Genomic DNA, 27,671 nt, shown 5'->3' with positions numbered 1-27,671 from the left:
TTCTCCGAAAGGAACAAGGTATGGTGATCAAACTCGATTTAGCAAATGCCTTTGATCGAGTTAATCATAGATTTCTTTTAAAAGTCATGTGCAAATTTGGTTTTGGAGCAAATTTCATAAAGTGGGTCCGGGCATGTATCTCAGAGCCTTGGATTGCCCCCCTTGTAAACGGAAGAGCCACTGAATTTTTCAAAGCCTCGAGAGGCCTTAGGCAGGGATGCCCCCTTTCCCCTCTGCTTTTTGTCATCCAAGCCTCTGTCTTCAGCTTTCTGTTAGACAAAAAGATGCAAGATCAAGAAATCAATGGTCTGAGTATAGCTAGAGGGGTTAAAAGCATAAATCATGCCTTATTTGCGGATGACACCCTGCTGTTAGGCAGTGCCACCCTCTCCTCTGCCTCTAAGTTTAAAGCTGCCCTGGATGTCTTCAGTAAGGCCTCAGGCAGCGCCCTTACCAAGAATAAATGTCACATATACAGCTGGAATACCTCGCCCAGGATTCTCTCTGCCATCTCTAGATGTCTGGGCTTTGCAGCCTCATCTCCTGGACCTCATTCAAATATTTGGGCCTCCCTGTCTTTCATAAGAGACTCTCAATCAAAGACTAGCACCCTCAGCTTGAAAAATTCAAGTCAAGAATTCAAACCTGGGGCTACCGTTGGCTCAACGCTGCTGGCAAGTCAGTCCTTATAAAATCTGTGCTCTCCAGCCTCCCATTATTCCAATTTGCAGGACTTCTTGCTCCGGTAACCATTCTAAACAAAATGGATGAGTTTATGCGCACGTTTTTTTGGAAGGGCGGAAAACAGAATGAAAAGAAAATCCCTCTCATCAGCTGGGAAACGATTACCAAGCCACTGTGGGAAGGTGGATTGAATTTCAAAAATATATGTCAGTAGAATGTGGCTATGGCAGCAAAGACCATCTGGAGGATCATTGCGCCCAAACCTGGATGGGCCCAGCTGGCTCTTTGGAAAAAATACTTCAGAGGACCTCGTTTAAGATGTCTAGAGAATGAGATCCAATTGCAGAACTCGCCATTCCTCAAGCTGTATGCAAAAGCAGGCCCACTAATCAAAATGCACTCATTCTGGATACCTGGGAATGGCAGGAAGATTAGCATTTGGACTGATAGAATAATGAACATGGATTCTATTGAAAACAAAACCTCCATCAGAGAACTGCGAGCTTGGATGGACAGAAAAGGGTTGCGCACTCTCTGGGACATCTCGCTATGGCACGATTCGACTTGGGCAGGTTGGAAAAGCGTTGAAGTGTCGGACCAGCTGCGTAGTGAATGGATCACGCTGCAAGAGCACCTCCACGGACTGGCACCCACGCAAATGAGGAAAAAGGACCTGAAAGGTTGGGGATCGACTGACAGAGGTTACACGGTTTCCATGGGTTACATTAAACTAAATGAGAGACCTCACGTTCCACCTGATCCAGCACCTTGGCAAGGAGTTTGGCGCATTCCTTCATGGCCCAAGATCGATTTTTTTGCCTGGCAACTCTGTCATGGAAGAATTCTAACGTATGATATTATGCAAAGGAAAGGATTTCATGGGCCATCCATATGCTCGTTGTGCAAAGAAAACTCTAAAACAGTTGCTCATTTAATTCTTGAATGCAAGTTCTCCAAACAAATCTGGCTCTCTTTCATTCAGAATCTGAATCCCAACTTCTTGATGCCTTGTTCCATTGTGGAGCTGTTCTCCAATTGGGCAGCCAGATACCCAGGTCCGCCTCCTAAAAACCAGGTAATTAAAACAGCATGGGCCACTCTTCCAAAGGTTATTTGCTGGCAGATTTGGCTTGAACGCAATAGAAGAATATTCAGAAGCACAAAACATAACAGCAAGGCTTTAGAAATCAAAATTAAATGCCAAATCAAGGAATGCTTAGTTGATATTAAAGATGATACAAACCTCAGCCAACAGGACATTACCTGGGGTTCCCTCCTTGACTTGCAATTCCAACCAGCAGTCAAAATCGCTCTTCCTAACAAAAACTGGCAAATAAGAAAACCTGAAGATGACTTTCAAGATTGGCTCAAATCGCTCTCAAGGCATTCTCTCTTCTTTGATGGGGCAGCAAAGGGAAACCCGGGCAAAGCTGGTGCAGGAGGTGTCATAGTGAATCCATATGGGGAAAAAATCCATTCCTTCGCGTGGGGGCTTGGACATACAACCAGTATTCAAGCTGAGGCTCTGGCCCTATTTCAAGGCCTCAAGTTCCTCAAAGACATAAAGATTGAAGAAGCTAATGTAATCGGTGACTCCCAAATTATTATAAATGCAATGACATCTAATTCCCCAGTGCTGGACCTCAAGCTAGCAAGACTGATATCTAGAATCAAGGGCATCGGAAAAGGCTTCTAGAAGTTAAACTACTTCCATGTGCTGAGAGACCTTAATAAAGAGGCGGACAAAGAGGCCAATAAAGCTACTCTCCTCTCAACAGGGATCAAGCAGAAAGACAAAGAAGAATCATGGGATCCCATCCCTTAACCTGAATGCTGCCATGTTTTACTGCTTGCTCTTAAAGCAATTTGTTTGTATCTCCAAGTGGGGGAAAATTTCAGAAATTGAAAATATAGGCACTATATCAAGGAAGAAGTCTGCAAGCTTTAGAGGCATGCTCACTCATAGAAGTGAATCGCACCAGGTCACAGAAGTCCTCTATGTAATTAGTTTTTTGGCATTTAGCCCAAGAGGAATATAAACATCCCATACCCGTTTCTGTCAAAAAAAAAAAAAAAAAAAAACAATCTTGAGTCTTATCACTCATGGACGACTACGCCTACAATAAGCCCTCGTGGAGCTAGTGCTAACATCGAAAGGCTGAAGCAACTGTGAGGTAGGTCTATTTGGATTCTCCATTCGAGATGGCAAACTAGAGAGACCCTCAGTCTCTTCATCAAGCCAACTCAAATCAAGGAACGACGACTCCACAACCCGAACAGACTCTAAATCAATAGTATCCAATAAAATTGGATCTGTATCCTTTGGTTGCACTTGTTTTGTGAGCATTTGAAGGTTGTAGTAGATGAAAACCAACTTCTCCAACCTCCCATGCTCCAACCCGTTTCTCTTTTTGCTGTGGATGTGCTCAAACACTGACCCATTGCACTCACAAGAAGAAGCACTACAGGGTTGACTCAGAATTCTGATGGCGAATTCATGTAATTGTGGTGCCTCAGTGCCACAATCTATCAACCAATGAGCTGTAAAAAAATAACAACAAAGATTATCAGTTCGCAATTCCCAACATATAAAAGAGAACTAGCAAAATTACAAGCGAAGTTCTAACAATTTGCACTTACAAGGCATTTTCTTGTCCTTGAGACATTGGCTTGAGCTAAATCCAAACACGTTAGATGCTTCCTTGTACATATCTCGTTGTATGTTGATTTTGTCTTGAATATCTTGATTCGAGAACATCTTCGCAATGCATATCATGACACCTCTCATCACCTTGAGATCTCTTTGAATGCTAGACCCCTTATTATAGAATAAGCTCGAATTGAGATATGCTCATGTTGCATGCAATGATGAATGTAGTTGCCTGTCCCACTTGGAATCAATAATTTGCCATATAGGGTGATATTTAGATTCATTTCCCTTATAGAAAGTCTTGATGGCCTCTTTGGCCATGTCCATGCCCTCATAAATATATCCCATTGTAGTTTTCTCTCCATCCATCAATCTCAAGACTTTCATAAGGGGCTCAATGAAGCTGACAATCTCAGTCACTTTGTCCCACAAACTATCACCAAAGGCAGATGCTTTCACAGACAATGCTTTTGGTTTCGTGATATCTTTCCAAAATACCCATTGTTCACTACAAAACATTCTTCTCAAAGCTTGGTATTCATACAAAAGGCTTTGGAGAGAAAGAAAGTTTATAGCAAATCGTTTGACAGTTGGGCAAATAAGCTCACCCTGTGTGAATTCCCTCATAAGGTTCAACACCCAAGCATGATTATAAATATACTTGGTAATTTGCTTGCATTCTTGCACAACATCTTGCACCCACTCCAACTTCCCAATGTCCTCTAGTATCAAGTCTATGCAATGGGCAGTGCATGGAGTCCAAAAAATGGTGGGATATTTGGCATAAAACAATCTTTTAGCTGCCACATAATTTGCTGCACTATCTGTGATTACTTGGACAACATTTGCAACCCCAATTTCCTCCACCACATCAGCCAGCAATGTAAAAATCAAATGTGCATATTTTACATTTGCAGATGCATCAATGGATTTTAGGAACATGGTTCCTTTAGGGCAATCTACAACAAAATTTATTATTGTTCTACCCCTCTAATTTATCCACCCATCAGAAATAATTGTACAACCTGTAAATTTCCATGAGTTTTTATTGCTCTTTGACACACTCAAGCTCCTCGTCTAGCTCTTTCCCTCTAATTGCATTGTAAGATGGGGCTTTGTATCCAAGGCCAACAATTGCAATGGCATCCACCATGGGCTAATAAAAATAAGACTTTGCATAGTTGAATGAAAGACTGTTATGGTACCAAAACCTCCTCACTGCCATATCTGCCTCCTTCTTCTTCTTTTCATTAAAGCTATCCAAGGTTAGTTGAGATCCTGGAGTTGTACGAGGACTGAAAAAAGAAGAGCTTATACTCCTGTTTGCTGCAACACTTGAAGAGGAGTTACCAATAGTTGGACTTTGAATCTGTGTTTCACTCTGAGATAAAGATCTACGTATCCCAACAATCTCATCCTTCTGTTTTGCTCTCTTAGAACTTTCTTCTGTAATGGCTTCCAAAGCGGCTGCCATTTCAGTAGTGACTTCAACAGAGCAATCTTGACAACATCCCACACCATTCCCAGGAATTCTAGCTAGGTGCTATTTTAGCTTGTTTATGCCTGAATGCATTGTGGCATTGCAATAATTGCACTTGACATGGTGGTCATTACCGGCAATGATTCGTTGACTATGTTCCCATGTCAGATCACGAGACTTTCTAGAACCCTTTGGTGGCATGGTGACAAAATCTAGAAGAAAAAAATAAATTTTTAAATTTAATTTTTTTTGGTTTATTAATTTTTTTTTTTTTGAAATTTTTTTTAGTTTGCAAATTTTTTTGGGCCTGTGGCTGCCCGTGTGTGGCTGAGAAACTCAGCCACAAGGCCTATGTTTGAGAAGGCACAGGGCCCGTGTGTGGCTGAGAAACTCAGCCACAAGACCTGCGGGCTGAGGAGGCATTCCTCCTGCCTCCTCAACCCACAGGCCCTGTGGTTGAGTTTCTCAGCCACACAAGGCCGTTGTGTGGCTGAGAACCATTGTGTGGCTGAGAAACTCAGCGACAGGGCCAAAAAAAATTGCAAACTAAAAAAAAAAAATTGAATACAAAAAATTTTAAAAAATTTACATGGAAAACATTCAACCAAAGTTCATGAAGCCTACCTGAAGCTAGGTCTGATCTGATGAAGCCTCCTTTAGCCTCCTCCAAGAGCTCCTTCGATGTGCAATGGAGTCACACAACACTCATAGAAATTAGCCAAACATGCAAATGACAAGTGAATGACAAATGGAAGGGAGAGAGGTGCTTATAAATCATTTTCTTGCCTCCAATTTCCCTTTCCCTCCACCTCATTTCCAAAAAAGTGAAGAAAATTTTAAAAAATCAAAAAATAAAAAAAAAATTGCCTTTTGAGGGTCGACGGTTCTTATAAGGGTTCGATCCAGGTCTTATGGAAAACCCGCGAGTCTTATATGGGTAGCCGGGTTTAATAAAATACATGTCGAATCTGGGTCTTAAGCGCGGGTTCTATGCAAGTGACCCAGCTCGCTATAGAACCCGCCAAGACCCACGGGTACTCGCGGGTCTTATGCCGGTGGTGCTTCACTGCTCAAGACACATGATCTAGTATGATAAAAAATTAAAATACATCGACTCGATAACACTAGGACTCACCTAAGACCTTGTCAATGAGTTCCACCCTAGCTTTGGGGTATATCTCGGAGAAAAACTCTGCCAATTATCCGTGTTTACAAACACACATAATTTGGGGAGGTTAAAAAACTCCCTAAGATGAAACCCTTTGAGAAGAATCATAGGCTTACCTAGGTGTTGTTAGATGGCTTAATAGTCATACTAGAATCATTTACAATATTTTTGCAGAATTTGGGAGTACAATGATGAAATTGAAGCTGAATGATGATGATCTTGAAAAAAAAAATGTCCACTACTTTGTACTCTGCTTCTTGGAACTGTTGACACGAATGTGGTCAACATCTGGCTCTAGTTGGGGACACGTTGCTTCAATGAAGGAATGTGAGAATCCAAAATCTGCATTCAAGAAAACAAAGTAACATCAGGGAGATATATATTCAAATACAAATCAAAATCATCATATAATATCGTCAACTGCTGGAATTTAATGACATGTAAATATAAATGCTAATGTTGAAATGACTATCTAATATTAGAAATAAAATTCTAGAAATGAAAAGAAAATAGGGTTAGAGATACTATACAAAAGATGCCTCGTGGCATCAGGTGTCTTCAATAAAGTTCATGTTGAGAACCTGCCGACTTTTGAGCAGATCCATGGGTTGCTTCTTGGATGTGTCACATTGTATCCTGAAGATGCTAGGACTTTGACTTATTCGAATGTCGTGTTGTTCCCGATCGTCATATGCATCAAATTTCTTCCTTTTTCTTTTCTTTCTGGTAAGCGGTGACGTTGATGATGATGTGATCAAAGCAAACCCTTCTCTCTGATCTTGGGAATGCTCAAATAGACAATTTAAGACTTCTATGATATGCCTTTCTTCCATCTGCATCTGTTTTGTCATGGGTGAAGGATTAATCTTGCAAGTATAAGCCTAGTTTTCTTCAATTTCCTTTCCATCTAGGTCACCTTCAATTAGTCACTTTTCAATGGAGTTAATGACTTCCTCATAATAAGATGAACCTTGCTTCAACGGAGTGGAAGGCTTGTGATTAGTTGAAAGCCCTTTCTTCTTTTCACATTTGTCATTTGGTCTATGTTGAAATCCCTGTACCTGTGACCTTTCCATTTCTTCCAACCTATTCTGAAGAGTGATTTGATTAGCTTCCATAGTTTTCATTTGTTGTGTGTGACTAGCTTCCATGGTATCTATCATATTCTGAAAAGTGATCCTCTGATTATAATGAGCAACTTCCATAGTCATTAACTTGTTTTACATGGTACTCATTTGCTTAGCATGATCTGTTATTAATTTCTCTTGATTGAGTTCCATGGTTTTCATTAAATGTGCTTGACTGAATTGCATGTCCTTGATCATTTGAGTTAATTTATTGATAAGATGTTTATCATTTTCTTTTTCATCATCAAAATGGTCTTCTATAGACAAGTGGTGTTTCTTATCAACAATATTAATTTGATCACTTGTCCCTACCTTTCCACTATCGAGGATTCTTCTTGCAACAACACAAGTGGATTGATCATGAAAATTTTCACAAGGTCTGCAATATGGAAAAGATTGATGCAACTCATTCTCTTGAAACCTTTAAAAATTATTTAGGCGATTTCGAAGAGCAATGACTTGATGCTTGTGATCAACTTGCATGTTCTTAACGAGTTGAACTAATTCTTCAACTGGATCACTTTTAGTTTATTCGGTCTCTGTTTCTTGTGATTCAGACTTCACGGATGCTTTTCTGAACTTTTCTATTTCCTCAGCTAATGTTTGAGCAACCTTCCCATTAGTAGGTTTCCCATGCATAAGCTCATAAGAAGTGTCAACGTCAAATGCATCAATATAATGGAGTAATAGAGACTTGTCAGGCAGTTTGAAATCTTGAGATAAATCTCTTACAATGTCATAAAACCTCTTATTGAATTCACACACAGTTTCATTCTCATTTTTCTCCATATTGTAAATAGGGCAAAGTAAATCCTTTTGGTTCTTTTTATCTCCATATTCATTCATAAAGGCATTGATTATAGCTCGCAAAGAATCAAAAGAATTATCCGAAAAATCTTGAAACCAATCCATAGCATCATGTTCCAGAGAGAGGAAAAAGAGTCGCATCTTAACATCTTCATCATTATAGTTAGCATTGTTGCACCACTTAGCCATACAAATATTAAATTTCTTGAGATGATCATTAGCAGTAATTGCATTATTACCCTAAAAAGAAGGTAAATTATCACTAGCCTTCTCTAGAATATCATGAGGATAGCCTTGAATGTTAGTAAAACGACAAGGGGTGAACAAGTCATTCATGATGACTTGCTTAAGGGAAAAAGCGGCTAATGGATGTCAAAGAGATATCCTTGTTCAAGAAAAATAAGAAGTCTACAAGAAGAGAGCTTTTAGCAGAAATTCTTGCAAAAAATGAAAGAAGTGGAGTCGCCACTTGAACATGAATCTAACTTTAAAATCCAAAAGGAAAAAACCGAAAAGATAGTCGAAAACCAGGAACAGAAGAACTCTATACCTGGCAACGGCGCCAGAAAATGTTGTCACTCAAATTGTACACGAGAATGTGACAATGCTTAGGGAAAGGGTTGTCACTCTGATCCCTGCCCTCTCCGTTTAAGTTGTCTCCTAATTGCAGACTAAGGGGGTAATCCATATATGAAGAGATGAACTACTTGTTGGAAACCAACGAGTAAAGGAGACACCACTGAATGGCCTAGCAACTTGGTTGGGATTAATAGGCAAGTATAATTATTAAGCACCACTTGATTAGATTTATTAAGATTTTAAGTTAGAGACCAGTGCCTTTTGAGATTGATTACTTGCACAATATAAATTAGCTTACCAAGTAATCAGATGAGCAGTTGCTGCAATACGGTTTCAAAGTCCAGGTATTGGTAACTCCTCTTCAACTGCAGGATCTCAACCAACCTTGGACAGTTTCAATGATAAGAAGAGGAAGAAGGCAGATATGTCAGTGAGGAGGTTTTGGTACCATAACAGTCTTTCATTCAACTATGCAAAGTCTTATTTTTATCAGCCCATGGTGGATGTCATTACATGTGTTGGCCCTAGATACAAAGCCCCATCTTATAATGCACTTCGGGGGAAAGAGCTAGATGAGGAGCTTGAGTGTGTCAAGGAACAATTGGAGGGCATTAAAAGCTCATGGAAATTTACAGGTTGTACACTTATGTCTGATGGGTGGACAGATCAGAGGGGTAGAACAATAATAAATTTTGTTGTAGCTTGCCCTAAAGGAACCGTGTTCCTAAAATCCATTGATGCATCTGCAAATGTAAAAGATGCACATTTGATTTTTTCAATGTTGGCTGATGTGGTGGAGGAAGTTAGGGTTGCAAATGTTGTCCAAGTAATCACGGAAAATGCAGCAAATTATGTGGCAGCTGGAAGGTTGCTTTGTGCCAAATATCCCACCATTTTTTTGGACTCCATGCGCTACCCATTGCATAGACTTGGAGTGGGTGCAAGATGTTGTGCAAGAATGCAAGCATATTACCAAGTATATTTATAATCATGCTTAGGTGTTGAACCTTATGAGGGAATTCACACAGGGTGAGCTTAGTCACCTAGCTATCACACGGTTGGCTACAAAATTTCTTTCCCTCCAAAGCTTTTTGTATGAGTACCAAGCTTTGAGAAGAATGTTTTGTAGTTAGCAATGGGTATTCTGGAAAGATAGCACAAAACCGGAAGCAATGTCTATGAAAACCTCTGTCTTTGTTGATAGTTTGAGGGACAAAATGATTGAGATTGTCAACTTCACTGAGCCCCTTGTGAAAGTCTTGAGATTGATGGATGGAGAGAAAACTTGCAATGGGATATATTTATGAGGGCATGGACAGGGCCAAAGAGGCCATCAAGACTTTCTATAAGGGAAATGAATCTAAATATCTCCCTATATGGCAAATTATTGATTCCAGGTGGGACATACAACTACATTCACCATTGCATGCAGCAAGAGCATATCTCAATCCAAGCTTATTCTATAATGAGGGGTCTAGCATTCAAAGAGATCTCGAGGTGATGAGAGGTGTCATGATATGCATTGAGAAGATGTTCCCGGATCTAGATATTCAGGACAAAATCAACTTACAACGAGATATGTACAAGGAAGCATCTAGCATGTTTGGATTCAGCTCAAGCCAATGTCTCAAGGACAAGAAAATGCCTTGTAAGTGCAAATTGTTAGAACTTAGCTTGTAATTTTGCTAGTTCTCTTTTATATGTTTGACATTGCAAACTGATAATCTTTGTTGTTATTTTTTTACAGCTCATTGGTGGATAGATTATGGCACTGAGGCACCACAATTACAAGAACTCGCCATCAGAGTTATGAGTCAACCCTGCAGTGCTTCTTCTTGTGAGTGCAATTGGTTAGTGTTTGAGCACATCCACAGTGAAAAGAGAAACAGGTTGGAGCATGAGAGGTTGGAGAAGTTGGTTTTCATCTACTACAACCTTCGAATGCTCACAAAACAAGTGCAACCAAAGGATATAGATCCAATTTTATTGGATACTATTGATTTAGAGTCTGATTGGGTTGTGAAGGAGGAGGCTCCTGATTTGAGTTGGTTTGATGAAGAGACTGAGGATCTCTCTAGTTTGCCATCTCAAATGGAGACACCAAATACACCTGTCTCACAGTTGCTTCAGCCTTCTGATGTTACCACTAGCTCCACGAGGACTTATTTTAGGCATGGTCGTCCATGAGTGATGAGACTCAAGATTGTTATGAGACAATCATTTATCATTTATGACATATGTATTTGAATTTTGAACTTGCTGACATTTTTTATTTTAATTATGGAATCATGAGTCCTTTTCTTATTCAGTATCTAAATGTTTTGCTTACAAAAATCAAATATGTTATGTTGTACGTTTATAGATATGAGATGATGTTATGAATTATTGCATATATTGTGGTTTGTATAACTTATAAGGATTGAAATTGTCATTAGTTTCTTTTTTGTGCTTAAAATTAACCACATTTTAAGTTTTTTTTTGTATTTTGACAAGTCTTATAAGGGTCGTTCCCGAGTCTTATACGAGTCAATGAGTTGATGCCATGACGAGTCTTATACGAGTACGAGTCGTGCAACATTGCTTACCACCTAGGTGCCTCCGTTCCTACAAGGGAGTGCCTGCAAGCGAACTGCAAGGTCACCTATGTTAACGGCGAATGAGGGTCTAAAGTCCTCAAACTGTTTGGAGAAGGTGTTCCTATCTTCTTACAACCAAGCTTATGCTTGGAGGTATATTTTTAAATGCACTTCTAGTCCTACAATGAGGATGCAAGATATGAGTGAATGCTTTAGTGAGATTATCAAGTACTTCAACAAGAAAAATTATTTGAGGTTCCAAACACTTATAGTGATATTCAATAAACACTTAAAGAGCAATTGAATGAAACACAAATAGCAATTTCACTCGTCCAAGATACTTATTAGATTTTCTTAATGTTGATATCACATATGTCACTTAAGCGCTGTCAAATCAAAGATCAGCTAAGTGATAATTTTTCTTAGAGATTACTAACCGTAATCTTTTAAGAAAACTAACGCAATGAGATGCAATGATGCAAGAGGCAAGAGCAATAGCTTATCCTCAAAAACACAAGAGAGACAAATGCACCAATGCTTTTATCATTTAATGAACACTAGGGAGATGCACCAGACCTCAATAAACACTCATGCAAATCATATCAGCCACTTGCCACTATGAAAACAGTCCCAAAAAATCATTTAAAACAATGATGAACAAGCCCTTAAATCAGCACTTGATATTCCTTAGTTTGTTAGACCTATTAGGATTATTTTTAGGGCTTTTTTAAGCTGTTTATGAAATGATTATGCCACTGTCATCAAAAGATCATATTGTTGAAGCTTATTATCCAATAGATGACAGTTAATTAGATTAGCCACTATCAACTCTTGAATGCAGATATAGAAAAGCCAATGCACAAAGATTACTTTTAATGCCAAGATGAACAAGTTAGGCTAGGAAAAGACCACTGAAACTTCTAAATCTGATCTCTGAAAGTTATATCAGACCTCTGAATATTTATATCAACCAATTGTTAACAGTGAGATCAGCAAGATTTATTCACATAAATGCATGAAAATAGAGCCAAAACACTTACAAAACTCTTGAGATTAATGTGTGATGGTTTTATGGTGTTTTTAGGCTTGTTTCTCCTTGAAATTAAGGTCTGCAATTAAAATGTTCAGATCTGAATTTTATGACAGTTCAGATTAAAGAAGAGATTGGGAGAGAGCAACCCCTTTAGGCCTACTGGCCTTGGTCCAATGGTTGATTTAGCTAGTCAAGGTACCAATGAGGCTAGTTTTGGCCTTTAATGCACTTTGTGAGTTTTTCAACACCTGCAACCACAAATATAAGTTTGAAATATGATAGACCAGCCACCAAAAACCCCACAAAATGATGAATCAGTCCTCTTAGAGCTAGCAGTTAGGGCTAGAAGCCCCTCTAATGCTAGCGGCTAGGCTTGAAAATGCCTCTAGGGCTAGCGGCTAGGGCTTTTAGGCCTTGGATGATGTTTCAATGAAACTTCAGCCTTGTATAGCCTTTTTTTGATGGATGTAAGCCTGCAAAACAAGTGTTAGCCCTCAAAATAATAAATTTTCAAGCCCTAAATCAAACTAGAAATTTAGAAAGCCAAACTAGTTATGAAAACAAGTCAAAACACTTGACCAAATTTATTTTAAGACTACAAAACAAGGTTAGAAGCAAGATAGATCAGATCTAATTAATGAAATAGGCTTCCCACCTGTGCGGCCTGCCTAAAAGAGCTAGAAAAGCTAGCGGACTAGCTTGGAAAGCCTCCAAACCCTTATGGCAACCCTTCTCGGTGAGCCTTGATGAATTTGAGCCACAAAAACTTGGATTCTAACCCTTAGATCAACCTGCAAAACTTTAGATCAGAAATATGCTTGAGAAAACCCCAGTTCTGCAGCAAATAAACCCTCTAGGGCTAGTGGCTCCTCCTCCAAGCCTAGCGTTCAATTTGAAGACGTGGGTTTTGTAGATTGGGGTCCAATAAGGGCTTATTCGTTTTGAAGCCCCACAAAATCCTTGCCCAAATGAAAACGCTAGCCAAAAATGGGTAAAAACCCTCAAAACCCCAATTACTGGGTAAGAATCTTTAGAGCTACAAAATAACTCACTTCTTCTTCAAATCAATGGGATTTTCACCTGCAAAAAGTCTTTAAACACAAAATCCTTACAACCAAAAACAAGATTTAGACAACCCACGTTAGATAAATACAAAAATATGTATACAAAATGTCAGATCTATACAAGGGTTAGTAGAAAAATATGTACAAATGAATTTACAAATTATGTATACTATTTACAATTAAATTCAAGCTCTAATTAGCAAATAAATTCATTTAGACTAAATAAAAATTTGAAAGTAGTTGATGGGAATAATTTGTTTTTTATTAATATATTGGCCAAACTCTCCTGCCAAAAATAAACCGTTAGATTAAAGCTCAAGACCAAACAAGATCGATTTCCTCCTTCAATTTGTGTACTTGGGATTTCCAAGGGGGTTGGAGCAACCTGTAACTCAATGCACTTCAAAAGAATAGATTATTAGATCAAAAGGGTTTAATCCACACAAGAGATCTAGAAATCTTGAGATACCTGCCAGATCTACTAGACCTAGGGTGCTTACTCTAGCCCAACACCTAAAGAAAGATACCTATGTTAATAGATGTTCCTACTGCTGGCAATTGAAATAACAAACATGCGATATAATAATTCAAAGCATATAAAAATAAATCATCCAGCACATACCACAGATCAGCGAGACAAAAACACCTTGAATTGAACCCCAGAGTCTTTATTAATGCAAAATTCTAGAAGAGCTTAGCTCGGTACATCAAAAGATTTTCAATGAGTACATCATGATGAATGACGAGCTCAATAGCTTCCTTATATAGATAAAATGAGAGGATTGAACCCCTCCAAGAGGAAAATAATGGCTAGTTCCTTGATCCATGGCTTGATCCTCGTCAAAACAATTTGATTTGTTGATCTTCTTGAAAAAATTCAATCTCCTTAGTTGATGGAGAGAAATTCTTTGATCCCAGTGAAAATTTGAATTTTATTTCTTGATTTTGAAGAAGAATTCGAATTCCACATTAAACCCCTTTTTTCTTAGTCCAAAAAATTATATTTTGAACTTTTACCCTCAAAAATCTTCTTTTACTTAACCACCATGGTCGAAAGGGTCAATTTCTCTTAAAAATTTGATTTTTCCCTTGATGGATGACCCCAGAAAATTAATTCATTTTTGACTCGCGAATTTTTGATAATTTTCCACTTGGAGAGAATTTATTTTTTCTCAAATTAATTATTTGACTCAATTTAATTGATTTTCTAGCTAATTATTTTCTTCTAATTTTTTGCCAAAAAAATAATTAAAAGACTTTAGCGGGGAATAAATATTTTTCCACCCTTCAAGTGGGTCTATAATAATAATTTAGCCATGGTGTATAAATATGAGTAACCATGCACTAAATTATTCCTATACACAATTTTACGTCAAAACATTACATTAAACACTTATACAAGGGGAATTTACAATAGACACAGACCCTTTAAGACTCAGCCAAATTTTGCGACTCAAGGCACATGATTTAGTATGATAAAAATACATCGCCTCAATAACACTAAGACTCACCTAAGACCTCGTCAATGAATTCCACCCTAGCGTTGGGGTATATCTGGGAGAAAAACTCTACCAATTATCTGTGTTTACAAACGCACATAATTTGGGGAGGTTAAAAAACTCGCTAGGATGAAACTCTTTGAGAAGAATCACATGCTTACCTAGGTGTTGTTACATGGCTTAATTGTCATACTAGAATCATTTACAATATTTTTGCAGAATTTGGGATTACAATGATGAAATTGAAGCTGAATGATGACAATGATTTTGAAAAAAAAATTACACTGCTTTGTACTCTGCTTCTTGGAACTGTTGACACGAATGTGATCAACAGGGCATTTGCACACACATTAGGATCCAAGATTGGGCTTTATGTCTCCATCATCCTCTCCTCTTAGGGAGGTGGTGTTGCTCTCTACTCCCACTTGGTTGTTCCTTTGTCTACCCTCTTTGGTTTTGTGTTGGAAGGTTACATCTCATGGTGGTTGCAAAGCTTTGCCCTCTTACTTTGGTTAAAAATCCATCCAAATTCCCACCTCAAGGAAGACTTTGGGTATAGCCTGTGCGATAGAAGGTACATCCTTATACTAAAGGCACATGACATCTCTTTTACTTAGATTTACTTTGTTGGTTTTCTTTGTTCATTTTGCATGTGGATATCAAGAAGCCCTCAAGTGCCTTTTGCAGGAGGATAAGCAATTTCAAGTATACAAGGAGGTCTAATCCCCTTTAATTTGGTTGCAACTTGCTTGTTTGCTTTCCATTCTTATAATCTAAGAAGCGTCATTAGTTTAGATCTCACCTAAAGGGTTTTCACACAGTTGGGAGAGAAATTTAGAACTATTCTCCTTCTCTCTTGCTTGTTGACAAAACGAAATTGGTAACAAACTCTAATTGCCCACCAATTTGCTTCTTTGTGCATTCAGGAAGGAAAGGAAAACACTGCTTTCTTTCCATTCTTTTGCATTTTCAGATTTACAGTTTTAGAAAGCTAAGTAGGCAAACAAAGTGAATGAGGAAATAAATTGATTCATTTACTTGCCTTTACTTGATTTATTTCACTCTTAGTTTATTTAGACATTGATAACCCATTAAACAAGTTAAAACACTATGCTTACAGCCATAGTACATTAAGTTACAACCCTAATTTACTTAGTGTGCCTTCCCCTTTTATCCTTGCCCATTTTATCGGTTTTTCCCAAAATTGAGTGGCAACTCCAAACCTACAAGTCCAGTCTGCATAGCTTGGCTAGCATTGATTGGTAGTGAACTAGCTCATCTAGGGTTTTCCTCTTAGTTCCCTTCCCTTTCTTAGGGTTCTCTCACAGTTCTCTTGCCTCCTAGTTGGCAAGGGTAAACCTCCCACCTAGGTTAAGATTGTTTATTTCCTCCTTAGGGAACTTGAACCCATTTGCAACATCTAGAAATTGTTAAAGTAACACAAACAAATAATTTGAAATAAAATCAGTAGAAATTAGCCTATGATACTAATGCAACTCAGTATTTTTTTTATAAAAGTTCTTTGGAATGATTCATGTGCCACTGATTATAGCAATTATGCAAGCAATCCAATAAATGATGGCTAGCCTAAACAAAAACACAGCTATTTTTTGTCAAGGAAAGACTAGCCAATTTCTTGGGAAAAAATCATGACAATATATCTTCCAGAAGAAGGAATGTGAACAAACTCCTCATGACAAATGGTTGAGTCCTGCAATCATTCCAATAGCTGTATAAGTTGGTTAAGTCCTGTGATCAATGCGTTGAGGGTTAATTATTGACAAGTTTACCACAGCGAATGTGTACATTTAATAGACACGTTTTCATGTACCGATCCCACTATCAAGATGAAAGGCAATCCTTAGGGCAACACCCATGTTAAAGAAAAAGTCTATATTTGTGTATGGAGCTTTATAGTGTATAAGGGGAACTAAAAGCTGGCATATGTGAGTTTCTCTGTACATATCTTGGAAATATCTGATCTGTACACAGTTCTCTTTAAGAGAGGCCAACTGTAATAGAATATAAGACACAAAACCTGCAAGAGTTCCTTAATGAACAACAGAACAATCTTTAGAGTTATGCCCTTTATGATGACTTTCGAAGCTAACTGGTTGCTTTTCTTAACATCACAAGTCCACACAATCATCACGAAGTGAATTGATCAATTAGAGAACAATAGCATTTCCAAAGGAATTTATTGTGTTCACGATAGCTATCCCTCTCAACTGTAGATTTCAGGCACACCTGATGCAGTAAAAGTATTTCAACGTCTGCCATCCATCCCAATGCACAATGAACCCTGCAGCAATGTGATAGAGCTGCCAATGCGCTCCAGCGATCAGATTAGCAGCAGACACATCCAATGACCAGCCTCCACTGCAGGGTTTGCAGCACATGTGAAGCCCCAAAATAATCTTATTCGCCCCTAAATATGCCATAAATGGACAAAATTTCCCTGAAGCATTTGAGTTTTGGACAAGGTCTGCTTGAGGTGATTGCCGATATGAGTTTGTAACTATCAGATCTGAACACATCTACAGTTCACAAAATTTCAGGGGTTTCTTGTCATTGCATCCATCGATATGATTTTCAACCATCCACATCTCTCCTTGCAATCTTGTGGTTGACAATCCATCAGGGTTCATGATTCATCCATCAAACAGCAGGGATCAAATTTAATTGCCCCATGTGATTCTTGTAAAGTAATTTAATTAAGCGTACATACAATTTAAGGGATCTTTGGTTTAATCGCAGAGGGAAGACTTATATGAACTAGGCCTTAGTTGAATTAATGAAACTCGTTATTATTACTGTGGTGTATTAGTATTGGCTGCACAAAGGTACTCAGAAGGGAGGGAAGGAAGAACGAAGGGTGAAAGAGAGGAGTGCTTGCAGAAGAAGATAGAACAGGTATAATGAAGCAGAAGTAATGAAAGAAGGATTACAAAAAGACGAGAAGGAAGAGAGGAGAAGAGCTGAAGAGCAGGAGGAGTTGCACAAGATGAAACTTGAGCAATAGTGACACAGGTAAAATATCGTGTTTTCAGAGACTCTTGGTGAGCTTTTGTATGCCTGACTGAGACTGGTACTCTCAGGCTTTATGATCAGAAAATTTGAAGGGAATTTGGGCCCACTTGTATGTTCATTAAAGCTGAACGCCTGTAGAGGCTTGTAAACATATTTTTTATAAAATTTCTGACGTTTAATAGAAGGCCTATTGAGACAGTTCGATGAAGAAAATCTTCTTTTCTTTATTTGATATTTTAATTTATGTGTGTGATTGGCTATGCTTTGGAAGCTTTTGAGTTTGTGAGTGTCAGGGCCTCTAGTGCCTTTGCTCTTGTTTGTTGGTGTTTGTGGTTTGAACTTCTGCAGGGGACCCCTGACATCAACAACTCAAATCTAGGCCAGGTTTTGATAATATTCTACAATGTGCTAGATTTCTTGGAGTTGCTCTTGAAAACCTGAACGTTCTTTCCCATTTCCCTGAGCACTAATCTTACGGAAAGAATGCCCCTCCTCCCAAACCCAAAACCAGAGTATTATCTTGTAAGATCATAGAATTTAGAGAAATGATTTTCACTTGTGGGTTGGAAAGGACACACCAGAAAGAATAATTTCAAATTAAATCACTGGTGAACCAAAACATGTACAACAAGATGGCCCTAAATACTAGAGAGCTGTGGCATTGGCCTCACCTGATCGTTTGCTTGAATGATGCCGTCTTGTTTTGGCCCTCTTCTTCATCTTACTTTTAATCTTCTGTGAGTACCTGAGAAACAATTCTGATACATCCAACTTCCCGGCATGCTTCATCTTGGACGCAAGTTCTTCAAGTATATCAGGTTTGCCAGCTTTTCCAAAATCAGCAAGAAATTTATTGTAATCAAAACGTGGAGCCTCCATTCCCTGGCCAATCATACTTTCTATAAGGGCACAAGCTTCCTGAGACCTGCCTTCTCTGATGAGCCCTCCAATGAACAAAGTGTAAGACTTAACATCAGGACAGCAGACATTCCGAGCCATCTGATCCCAAATTGCAAAACCCATCTCAGCTTTCCTCGCTACGAAATACAATTGCATGAGCGTGTTGTAGGTGTGGACTGTGGGTTGGAACCCACGCTGGATCATCTTCTCATAAAGCTTAGTAGCCTCGTCTGGTTTCTGGAGAATCGCCATCACTTTGATGAGAGCATTGTAAGTCCGCCAGTCATGAGGTATACCTTTCCTTTCCATTTCCTGTAATAGCCTATACGCTTCTTCCAACTTCTCTGACGTGGCATAACCTGTGATCAGAGAGGTATAAACAGCAGCATTTAGTGGGAAGCCATATTCCTGCATTTCAGAAAAGAATTTGCAGGTTTCTTCCATCATCTGCAACTTGGAAAGAGCACGGATTAGAATAGTGTAGGTTTTAGAATCAGGATAAGGGCCATTCTCTTTCATTAGATTGAAGAGCTTGAGGGCCTCATATTTCCTTCTTCCATTGAAGAGGCCTTCCAGCATGATGTTGTGAGTGACAAGATCAGGTTTGAACCCTTCATCAACCATCTGATTCCACACTTTGCCTGCCTGTATCATGTTCTTCACCTTGCACCATCCGAATAACAGCACACAGTGAGTTTTAGCATCTGGAGGGAATCTTTCCCTCATTCTTTCAAACAGCATTTGTGCCTCTTTTGCTAGTTTGGCTCGCCCCAAAGCATCTAAGAGAAAGTTAAAGGTGGTGTTGTACCCAGACAAGCGAGGTGATCTACAGCCCAGAGGAGTGGTACCATCGTCAAAGTTGTACCTTTCCATCAAATCAAACATGTGAACAGCTCTCTTCATTTCCCGGGCAGCTGCAAAGGCTTTGATAGCAATTTCAAACGTTTCCATTGTTAGAACACTCTCCCCTTTCTTGCCCATTTCTTCCATTAGTTCCCACATGCTCATATACTGCTTCGTGCTGGCCAAGATACTCATCATCGCATTATATGTGAAGGAATTGTGTGAAAATCCCACCTGTCGCCCTGCCCAATTGAAGAACCTGAAGGCCGGCTTCCTAGCATGAGAGAATCTGCTCAACACCTGACAAACCAACGAGTGAGAAAGCTTAACATCACATTGGTTGAGAACCGCTTCCATATCACCATCAGATGATTCAAATTGTTCTTCAACTACTTTATACACTCTTTCCAATTCCATAAAATCAACAGCAGAATGGTCATTCTTTTCCAGATTATTTCCTTCATTCCTTTCAATAATTTGATCACTGCTTTCATCATCATCGTCCTCGTCATCTTCTTCTCCACCCTCCCTGTTCCGCTCCTCCAGTTGTGTTGCTGAAATCCCCAGCACCGACTTTCCATGAATAGAAACAGAGGCAGAGGCAGAGGCAGCCATAGAAGCCCAATTTCTATGAGGTATCGAAAAACACCAAACCCGCCCAGTATACTTGCAATTCGGTGCAGCGGTGTTAGACAGAGTAGCTTGGAAACAACAATGATGAGGAGCAGATAGATTCGGAAAATTATTGGGACCAGACATGGAAAAAGCAGAACCATAAGAAACACACATTTGGTTTCCTTCTCCTCTTCCTCGATTTGCGAGGTTGTGCCCATTGGAGCAGCAGCAGTTAACGTGGTTATGGTTACAGGAGTGGAAAACAACCCAAGCGGAATTTAACTGTAAGCAGTTGGCTGCCAAAGAATATGATGGGGCCCTGAATACGGTTATCCTCTCAAACCAGGACGACACCACTCGGAGTCGCCTGCCCAGGCCCATACCAATGCCCTCAAAAACTATCGAAATTTGAAAAGCCCATTCTTACCTAGATTCCCAAAAAAATTCCAACTTGGACGTACCCTTCCATTTGCAATAAAATCGTTAGCACAGCACACCAAGAGGACTCCACTGTATATGTTTATAGGGACCAAGCTGTTCAGTTCTCCGAGGTTAGCATATGCAAGTGAGACCAACCACAATACAGTGCATTGGGTTATCCAGAATTAGGAAACAATATAATAAAGCTTTGCTAACCAGAAAACAGGTACTCATACGGAGTCATACCTATAGTAACTGGTCATTCAGATAGTTGATGGCCGCGGAATGTAAGCTCTATTGAGCTCTGCCACCCAGAAAACAGCTACTTAAACCTCGAGTAACTAATCGTAAGCTCTATTATTTTAGATAACAGAATGTATTGAGAAGAAAAGAAAAGGAAAAAATTGTCCGTTGACTGTGGTATGGTGGCAAAATGAGGTAATATGGGAATCAACTGTGTCACAGTCCATGCAATCTATTAGGCTACTCAAAAAAAATGTGATCACAATGTAACAGAGCATTGTTTAACCATTTTAGAGTTTTTGGTTGCAAGTTAGTGCGGAAACAATTTTTGATCGAGTTGTGTTTTTTACTATTTAAATTTGCTTTTCATTTATAAATAGATGTAGTGTTCTTGAAAATTTTGGGACTCTTTGATTAGGTTTGCATATCGAATTGTGAAAACAAGTTCATGCCAAATTCTCAGTAAATTTGATAATAAAAAAATATGTTTAACAAATTTCCAAAATGCAAACATTTAAATTAAGACTTATCACTCTAATAAAAAGCGGCAATTTTAACTACTTATCATTGCAAAGCCAAATTGACATTCTTATCAAGGACTTGCGACTTTTACAAGTGTTTAACATGGTAATTGTCATTTTACATGTCATTTATTTATTTAACTTTGATTAAAGATGTAATTAAGTATATTTATTATTGTTTTAATTTTAGTTAGATATTTAATTATAATGTTATAGTAATAAGTAATTATCAATATGATAATCATTGTATTTTTCAATTACTAATAAAATGTCAACGGTTGATTAAGGTATGAGTGTTTATGGAAGCTATAATATTACAAGTGAGGAATAGTGAGAGGGACAAGAAGGGGTCAAATATGTCTAAGGAACACTAGTCATTTTTGTAAAATAATGTTGTTGCCTAAGTTAAAATTTTAAAAATTATCCTCCACCTCCCTCATTGATTTCACAAGTCAATCATTAAATGCAATAGGTGGAAAGACCATCGCATCGAATATGCCTACGGAACACTAGTCACCTTTGCAAAATAATGTCGTTGCCCAAGACAAAATTTTGAAAATTATCCTCCACCTCCCTCATTGATTTCACAAGTCAATCATTAAATGCAATAGGTGGAACGACCATCTTCCACAATTATCAGGGGAGAGGGCAAATGTCCCATCACCCTCTAGAAATTTCTCCGTGGAAAATTTTGCTCATGAATCGAAGGGTGAGTTCCTTGGATGGAGAAGATCGTGTGCATGAGGATAGGTGCGTGAGTGGGTGGAGGAGAGGGAGCACATGTTGAGAGCAGTCAAAAAGACAAGAGACACTAATGTCACTATAGGAGGTCAAATAAATGAAGAAATACCAACATTTTCACACTAGGAATTTGCATGGGAAGCCTCTGGTTCATTTGGAACTCGAGATAGTGAATTTAATGGCTTGTTCGTTGCACTAGCGGTACTGGAGGAGTTCTATAAGGAATTGTGGAGTAGTGTGTTATAGGGAATTGTGCTTGGTTGGACAAGCAAACACCCTCTCAAGTTTTCCCAGAAAATCGAGACAAACAGGGTAAGGGATAGATTGTTCTGAGGCTAATACTTTTATAATGAAAGAATCAAAGTAGATATTGACAAGATCAAACGAAGGTGAACCCATGAGTCCTCACATGCAAATATGTTGGAGTTGTCAATGTAGTTGTGAAGCACTCCTAGCTAGCTGCAAAGACTGCTCCTGCACACAAAGTAGAATAGAGAAAACCATCACAGCATAATAATCTCGATAATCAAAACCATAAGAGATGAACAACTAAACATTACTGAATGAATCAATACAATCCAAGCTTCCAAAAAATCATTAGTTAAACATAAGAAGTAACCATTAGACAACAGTTTTGGAAGGAAGAACAATCGATCTATATTAATGAATGGGAAGAAGATTACGACCAAGAGAAGTTGCAATAGCACCTCCTCCAACTCCTAGCTCCTATACTCTCTCTCTCAATGAAGATGTAATGAATTCCAATCCCTTTTTCCATGGCCAAGCCTTCAATTTATAGACAAAATGGAGGCTATGAAGACTATTAGTTTCTCTCGTAATTAGTGTAATTTGGGTAGAAGCTTTGGGGTGGCTGATGTTTCATCATGTTTTAATGTTTATGTTGCTTTATTCGTTTAGGAAAAAAATTCTTTGTGCTTTAATGCGTTCATCCAATCTTAAGTGCTTTATCCACTCTTAAGTGACATCTTGGTAAGTTTTGACGTGGTTCCATTATTCACCAAAATTCCTCTTTATGAAGCTATTCAGGTTATAAAGGAAGCTGTTGACCCAGAAACTGCAAAACTTGCTGAGATTTGCTTACGATCAACCGTTTTCACATTCCAAGGAGGATACTATGAGCAGACATCTGGGGTGGCAATGGGATCTCCCCTCTCGCCAATTGTGGCCAACTTATACATGGAATACTTTGAAAAGAAGGCCCTTGAATCATACCCTTTGAAGCCAGCTTGGTGGAAACGATTCGTGGATGATACCAACCTAAAATGGACCCATGGTAGGGAAGAACTTAACAAGTTTTTCACACATCTGAACTCTATTTCTCCTGAAATAAAATTTACTATGGAGCTGGAGGAAAACAATAGCATCCCATTCTTGGACGTTCTTATCATTAGAAAAATGGACGGCTCTTTAGGACATAAGGTCTTTAGGAAATCCACTCACACAGAAAGCTACCTCCACGCTGACTCCTACCACCATCCATCCCAAAAGTTCGGCGTGCTTAACACTCTTGCCATTAGGGCCTTTCGAATCTCTGACTCTGAACATATTAGGGAAGAGAAGGAACATTTATCTTCAGTGTTTAAGAGTATAGGCTACAAAGATAAGGAAATTAAGATAGCCTTAGAGAGAGCAGAAAGGAGGGTGCTATCTAAAATACCTAAGGCCCAAGACCTTAACCAATGTGGTAGAGTTTTCCTACCATATATCCAAGGAGTAACAGATAAGATTGCCAAAATCCTAAGAAGGAAAGACATAGTCACTCAGTTCTCAACACCTGGAACAATTAAGCAGGGTATGAGGTTTGTCAAAGATGATATTGATAGACAACAGCTCAAGGGAGTTTACAAAATTGATTGTTCCTGTGGCAAAAGTTACATTGGTGAAACATGTCGTTCTTTGCAAAAAAGATTGAAAGAGCATGGAGCTGATATCAAGAACAGAAGATCTCGTACTTCAGCACTTGTAGAGCATTCCTCAAAAACAAAACATCAGGTTTGTTTGGAAAACGCCTCAATCATCGCAAGGGAAGAGCAGCATCAAAGAAGGAAGATCAGGGAGGCTCTTGAGATTATAAAACACCCCCAGAATCTCAATCGGGACAATGGTATCGAGATCAGTGGTAGTTGGCTCCCCTTAATCAAAAGGTTAGAACCTCCAAAAACTTCCCAAGTAATGAGGTAGGTTTTTTTTTTTTTAAGATATTCATATGAATTAAAATAGATATTAGGATTAGGTTTTATAATAATTATTATCATTAAAATTTAGGGTTATTTTATTTATACTTATAATAATAGTAATAATAATATTAACAAATCAATCATAATAATAATCAGTTTCTAACTAAGAATAAAATTTACTTATGTTATTTTATTATAATATAAAAATATAATAAAATTAAAATAAAATAAAATAGAATAGAATAAAATAATTATTATTCTTAATAAATTAATAATTATTATTATGAATATTTATTATCAATTTATAAATAATTAATATTGAATATTATTCATATCTTAATAATTTATTAACCATAGTATTCAATATTGAATATTATTATTACTTATAATAATAGTAATAATAATATTAACAAATCAATCATAATAATAATCAGTTTCTAGTTTCTAACTCAGAATAAAATCTACTTATGTTATTTTATTATAATATAAAAATATAATAAAATTAAAATAATTATTATTCTTAATAAATTAATAATTATTATTCTTAATAAATTAATAATTATTATTATGAATTATTTTCATAATTAAAAACTAAATAAAAATTTTAAACTAATATTATTTAACGATTAAATCTATAAATAAGAATAATTTAATTATGATAAAAATTATTATCAATTAAATTCAATTCTTAAAAAAAAAAAAATTAAATAGATATTATTCCTAATGAATTAATAATTATTATTATTAATGGTAAAAAATTTAAAAACTAGTATTATTTAAAAATAATAAAAATAAAATCTATAAATAAGAATAATTTAATTATGATAATCATAAATTATAAATAATAATACTAATAATAATAATAATAATTTATTTACTATTTAGAATATTAATTATTAATAATAATAATAAAAAGTTATTGGCCGACTTTCAATAAAAATATTTCTTTAACTATTTATCCTTTCACAAAGCTCTTCTTCTATCATCATTCAGATTGGTCCTGATAATGGATCCCTGTTGGGATTTGAAACGTTGACAGAAATATGGTTTCTACTATGGATACTCCGAGACTAAGCTCAAAAGAAATGAACCACAGATGCCTAAAATCTAAGAAAAAGTTGTATATGAGGTATGTTGGGTTGTGTTATATTCTTTTCACGACTAGCCCACGTAGTTAACCGGGGGGTTAGAAGGGGGGCGGAGCCCCCCCGATCCAGGTGGATATTGGTGGCCACCTGCCAAGTCCACTTGGACCCCCACCATTGTTTCTTTCAGCTTTTCAGTTTCCCTAATTGTAGCACAGTTTACTATTTTTAGCAGTTTTTCGAGTCCTAAACTTCCAGAGCTGTTTTGAGGCCCTAAACGACATTTTTTGGGAAAACTGGGAGCAACATGGGTCCATGGACCGATGGACTGATGTTGCTCTTCCCAAAGTTGTAGTTCTCAGATAGATCTTTCTAACGAGATAGTGTGCGCGTCAAACAGAGATCGTATGCCAAAGTTACAACCCCGGGAAGTTGATGTGCCGGTTTACCCGAACGAGGCCCACAGTTTGGCGTTTCATCTTCTAGGGTTAGGTTTTTGGATGTTTAGGGTTTTCCATTGTTTCTCAACAATAAATAGGCCTTCGAGCCTCATTGTAACACAGTTCAGAGGCATGTAGCCGCCACATCTCTTCTCAGAGATAAGCTACCATCGCCTTAGCTGGTTTATTTCCATTTCTATTTGTAAGCATATTTCAGTATTCTACATTAATGAAATGAAGTATTATTTCCGCTGCATCTTTGTGTATATGGTTATCTTTGTATTTTGTTGCATTCCTGTTTAAATCCGGATCAGTGGTATCGGAGCGTTCTGTTTTTTTTCTCTATTTTTCTTTGCATGTCCCCAACGAGGTCGGGATATAAGGAGTTAGGGCTTGAACTGGTCGAACCTTTGCAAGACCAACCTCACAAATCCTTACGGCCTCCCATGGTGGATGAAAAGAAAGATGAGGGGGCAGGAGATCCTATCAAAATCTTGCTCGAAGAAGCCCTCGAGCGACAAAGGAACGCGATGATGGACAACTTTGCCCAGATCCTTCAGCAGCGACCCAGGGGCGATGCATCGGCTTCCAACAGTTACTCTGGAAACACCAGATCGTTTAAGGTACAAGTTAATTTTGAAATCCCCATATTCGAGGGTCAGATAGACGCAAATGCCGTCGATAAATGGTTAAATATGCTAAAGGGTTATTTTTCTGTTCATGATTTTTCTAGTCGGGAAAAGATTATTTTCGCTCTTCTCAAAGCAGTCCCCCACGTCAAGGACTGGTGGGAAACCTACTGCGAGCATAAGGATGAAAGCACAAGCTCACTATTTTCGGCCGCACCCACTTGGAATTCATTCTGGGATGCCATCCAAGAGTAGTACTACCCTGTCGGAAGCTATGAGGATCAATACATAAAGTGGACCACGCTACGGCAGGGAAGGGACCAAGACATGCCGAAGTTCACCAATATTTTCCATACCCTTCGCACAAAGTTGGGTATCAAGGATTCAGAGCAGCGTTTGGTACTCAAATACCGTGGCTACCTGCACAAGTACATCCAGGAAGAAATAGAATTCCTGAACATCTCCTCGCTCGGCACTGCATACCGATATGTCGTCAAGGTCGAGAAAAAGTTTAAACAAAAGAAGCTAGACTTTGGATCTGCGAATCCAAAGCAAGGAAAAGGTGCCCCCAAACCGCAGAACAAGGACAAAGCCAAGGTGGGGCGGCCCAAGACTACCCACCAAAGCTGCAAGCAAAGAACAGCGCCGCAAAGTCGAAAAAGGACACGGGAAAGTGGTGTGAGTTCCATAAGAGCTCCACTCACAACATAAGTGAGTGTCGGGCCAAGCAATCACTGGTGGCTGAGCTAAAGGTTTCAGAATCGGATGCAGGTTCTGACTCTGAGTCAGAACCCGACAAAGGGAAGCAGATTATCGATGTGGAGCCCAACGCCACCGTTGCCACCACGAAGATCCAGAAGGAGGAACTCGAAGATCCAGAGGAGGAGGAGCGTCTCTTCCACTCCCAAATGTGGGTAAAGGGCTCCCCGCTATAGTTCATTGTCGACAGCGGGAGCCAAAAGAACCTCATTTCGGTAGAGGTCGTGAAGCGGTTGGGCTTACCAACCACAGCACATCCACAACCGTACACCATCTGGTGGCTTCACCAAGGACGGGATCTTCGCGTGAGCCAGCGGTGTCGCCTTCCATACAACATCAAGCCCTTCACGGATGAGGTATTGTGTGACATTGCTCCCTTTGAAGTTTGTGATGTATTACTAAGACAACCATACTTGTGGAAGCGACATGCTATGTATGAATTAAGGCCCCGTGCTGTTATTGTTACTTTGGGAACTAAGTTGTACAGGATACCGGAGGTAGCACCGCTTACCTCCATCTCTTTGATTACTGCAAAACAATGCAGTAAGCTCGTTTCCAAAACTGGTAAATTTGTTTTCCT

General features: G+C 38.5%; 1 protein-coding gene across 6 annotated transcripts in view; it reads right to left on the bottom strand.

Annotated features, from left to right (window-relative positions):
* The window catches only part of LOC149191425 (pentatricopeptide repeat-containing protein At3g62470, mitochondrial-like), a 100,949-nt gene extending 79,963 nt beyond the window's left edge, over positions 1-20,986 (bottom strand). For 2 of the 6 annotated variants that reach the window (XR_016254276.1, XM_089404258.1), the window contains exon 1: positions 18,369-20,985. Coding sequence is in view for 5 of the 6 variants with exons in the window: in XM_089404258.1 (XP_089260384.1) it covers positions 18,369-20,436 (2,068 nt within the window). In the remaining variant the exon portion in view is untranslated. Of the gene's footprint in view, positions 1-18,368 lie in introns of all 6 variants that reach the window. The other 4 variants (XM_089404257.1, XM_089404256.1, XM_089404260.1 and 1 more) reach the window with 4 other exon arrangements.
* Positions 20,987-27,671: the final 6,685 nt, after the last annotated feature.

Source organism: Pinus tabuliformis, chromosome 2_2 (assembly GCF_031772625.1).
Source record: "Pinus tabuliformis cultivar Carrire ecotype Pingquan chromosome 2_2, CPIR1, whole genome shotgun sequence".
Classification (NCBI taxonomy): domain Eukaryota; kingdom Viridiplantae; phylum Streptophyta; class Pinopsida; order Pinales; family Pinaceae; genus Pinus; species Pinus tabuliformis.
Note: the sequence above shows the minus strand (reverse complement) of the source record. Positions and strands in the feature narration are given on the sequence as shown.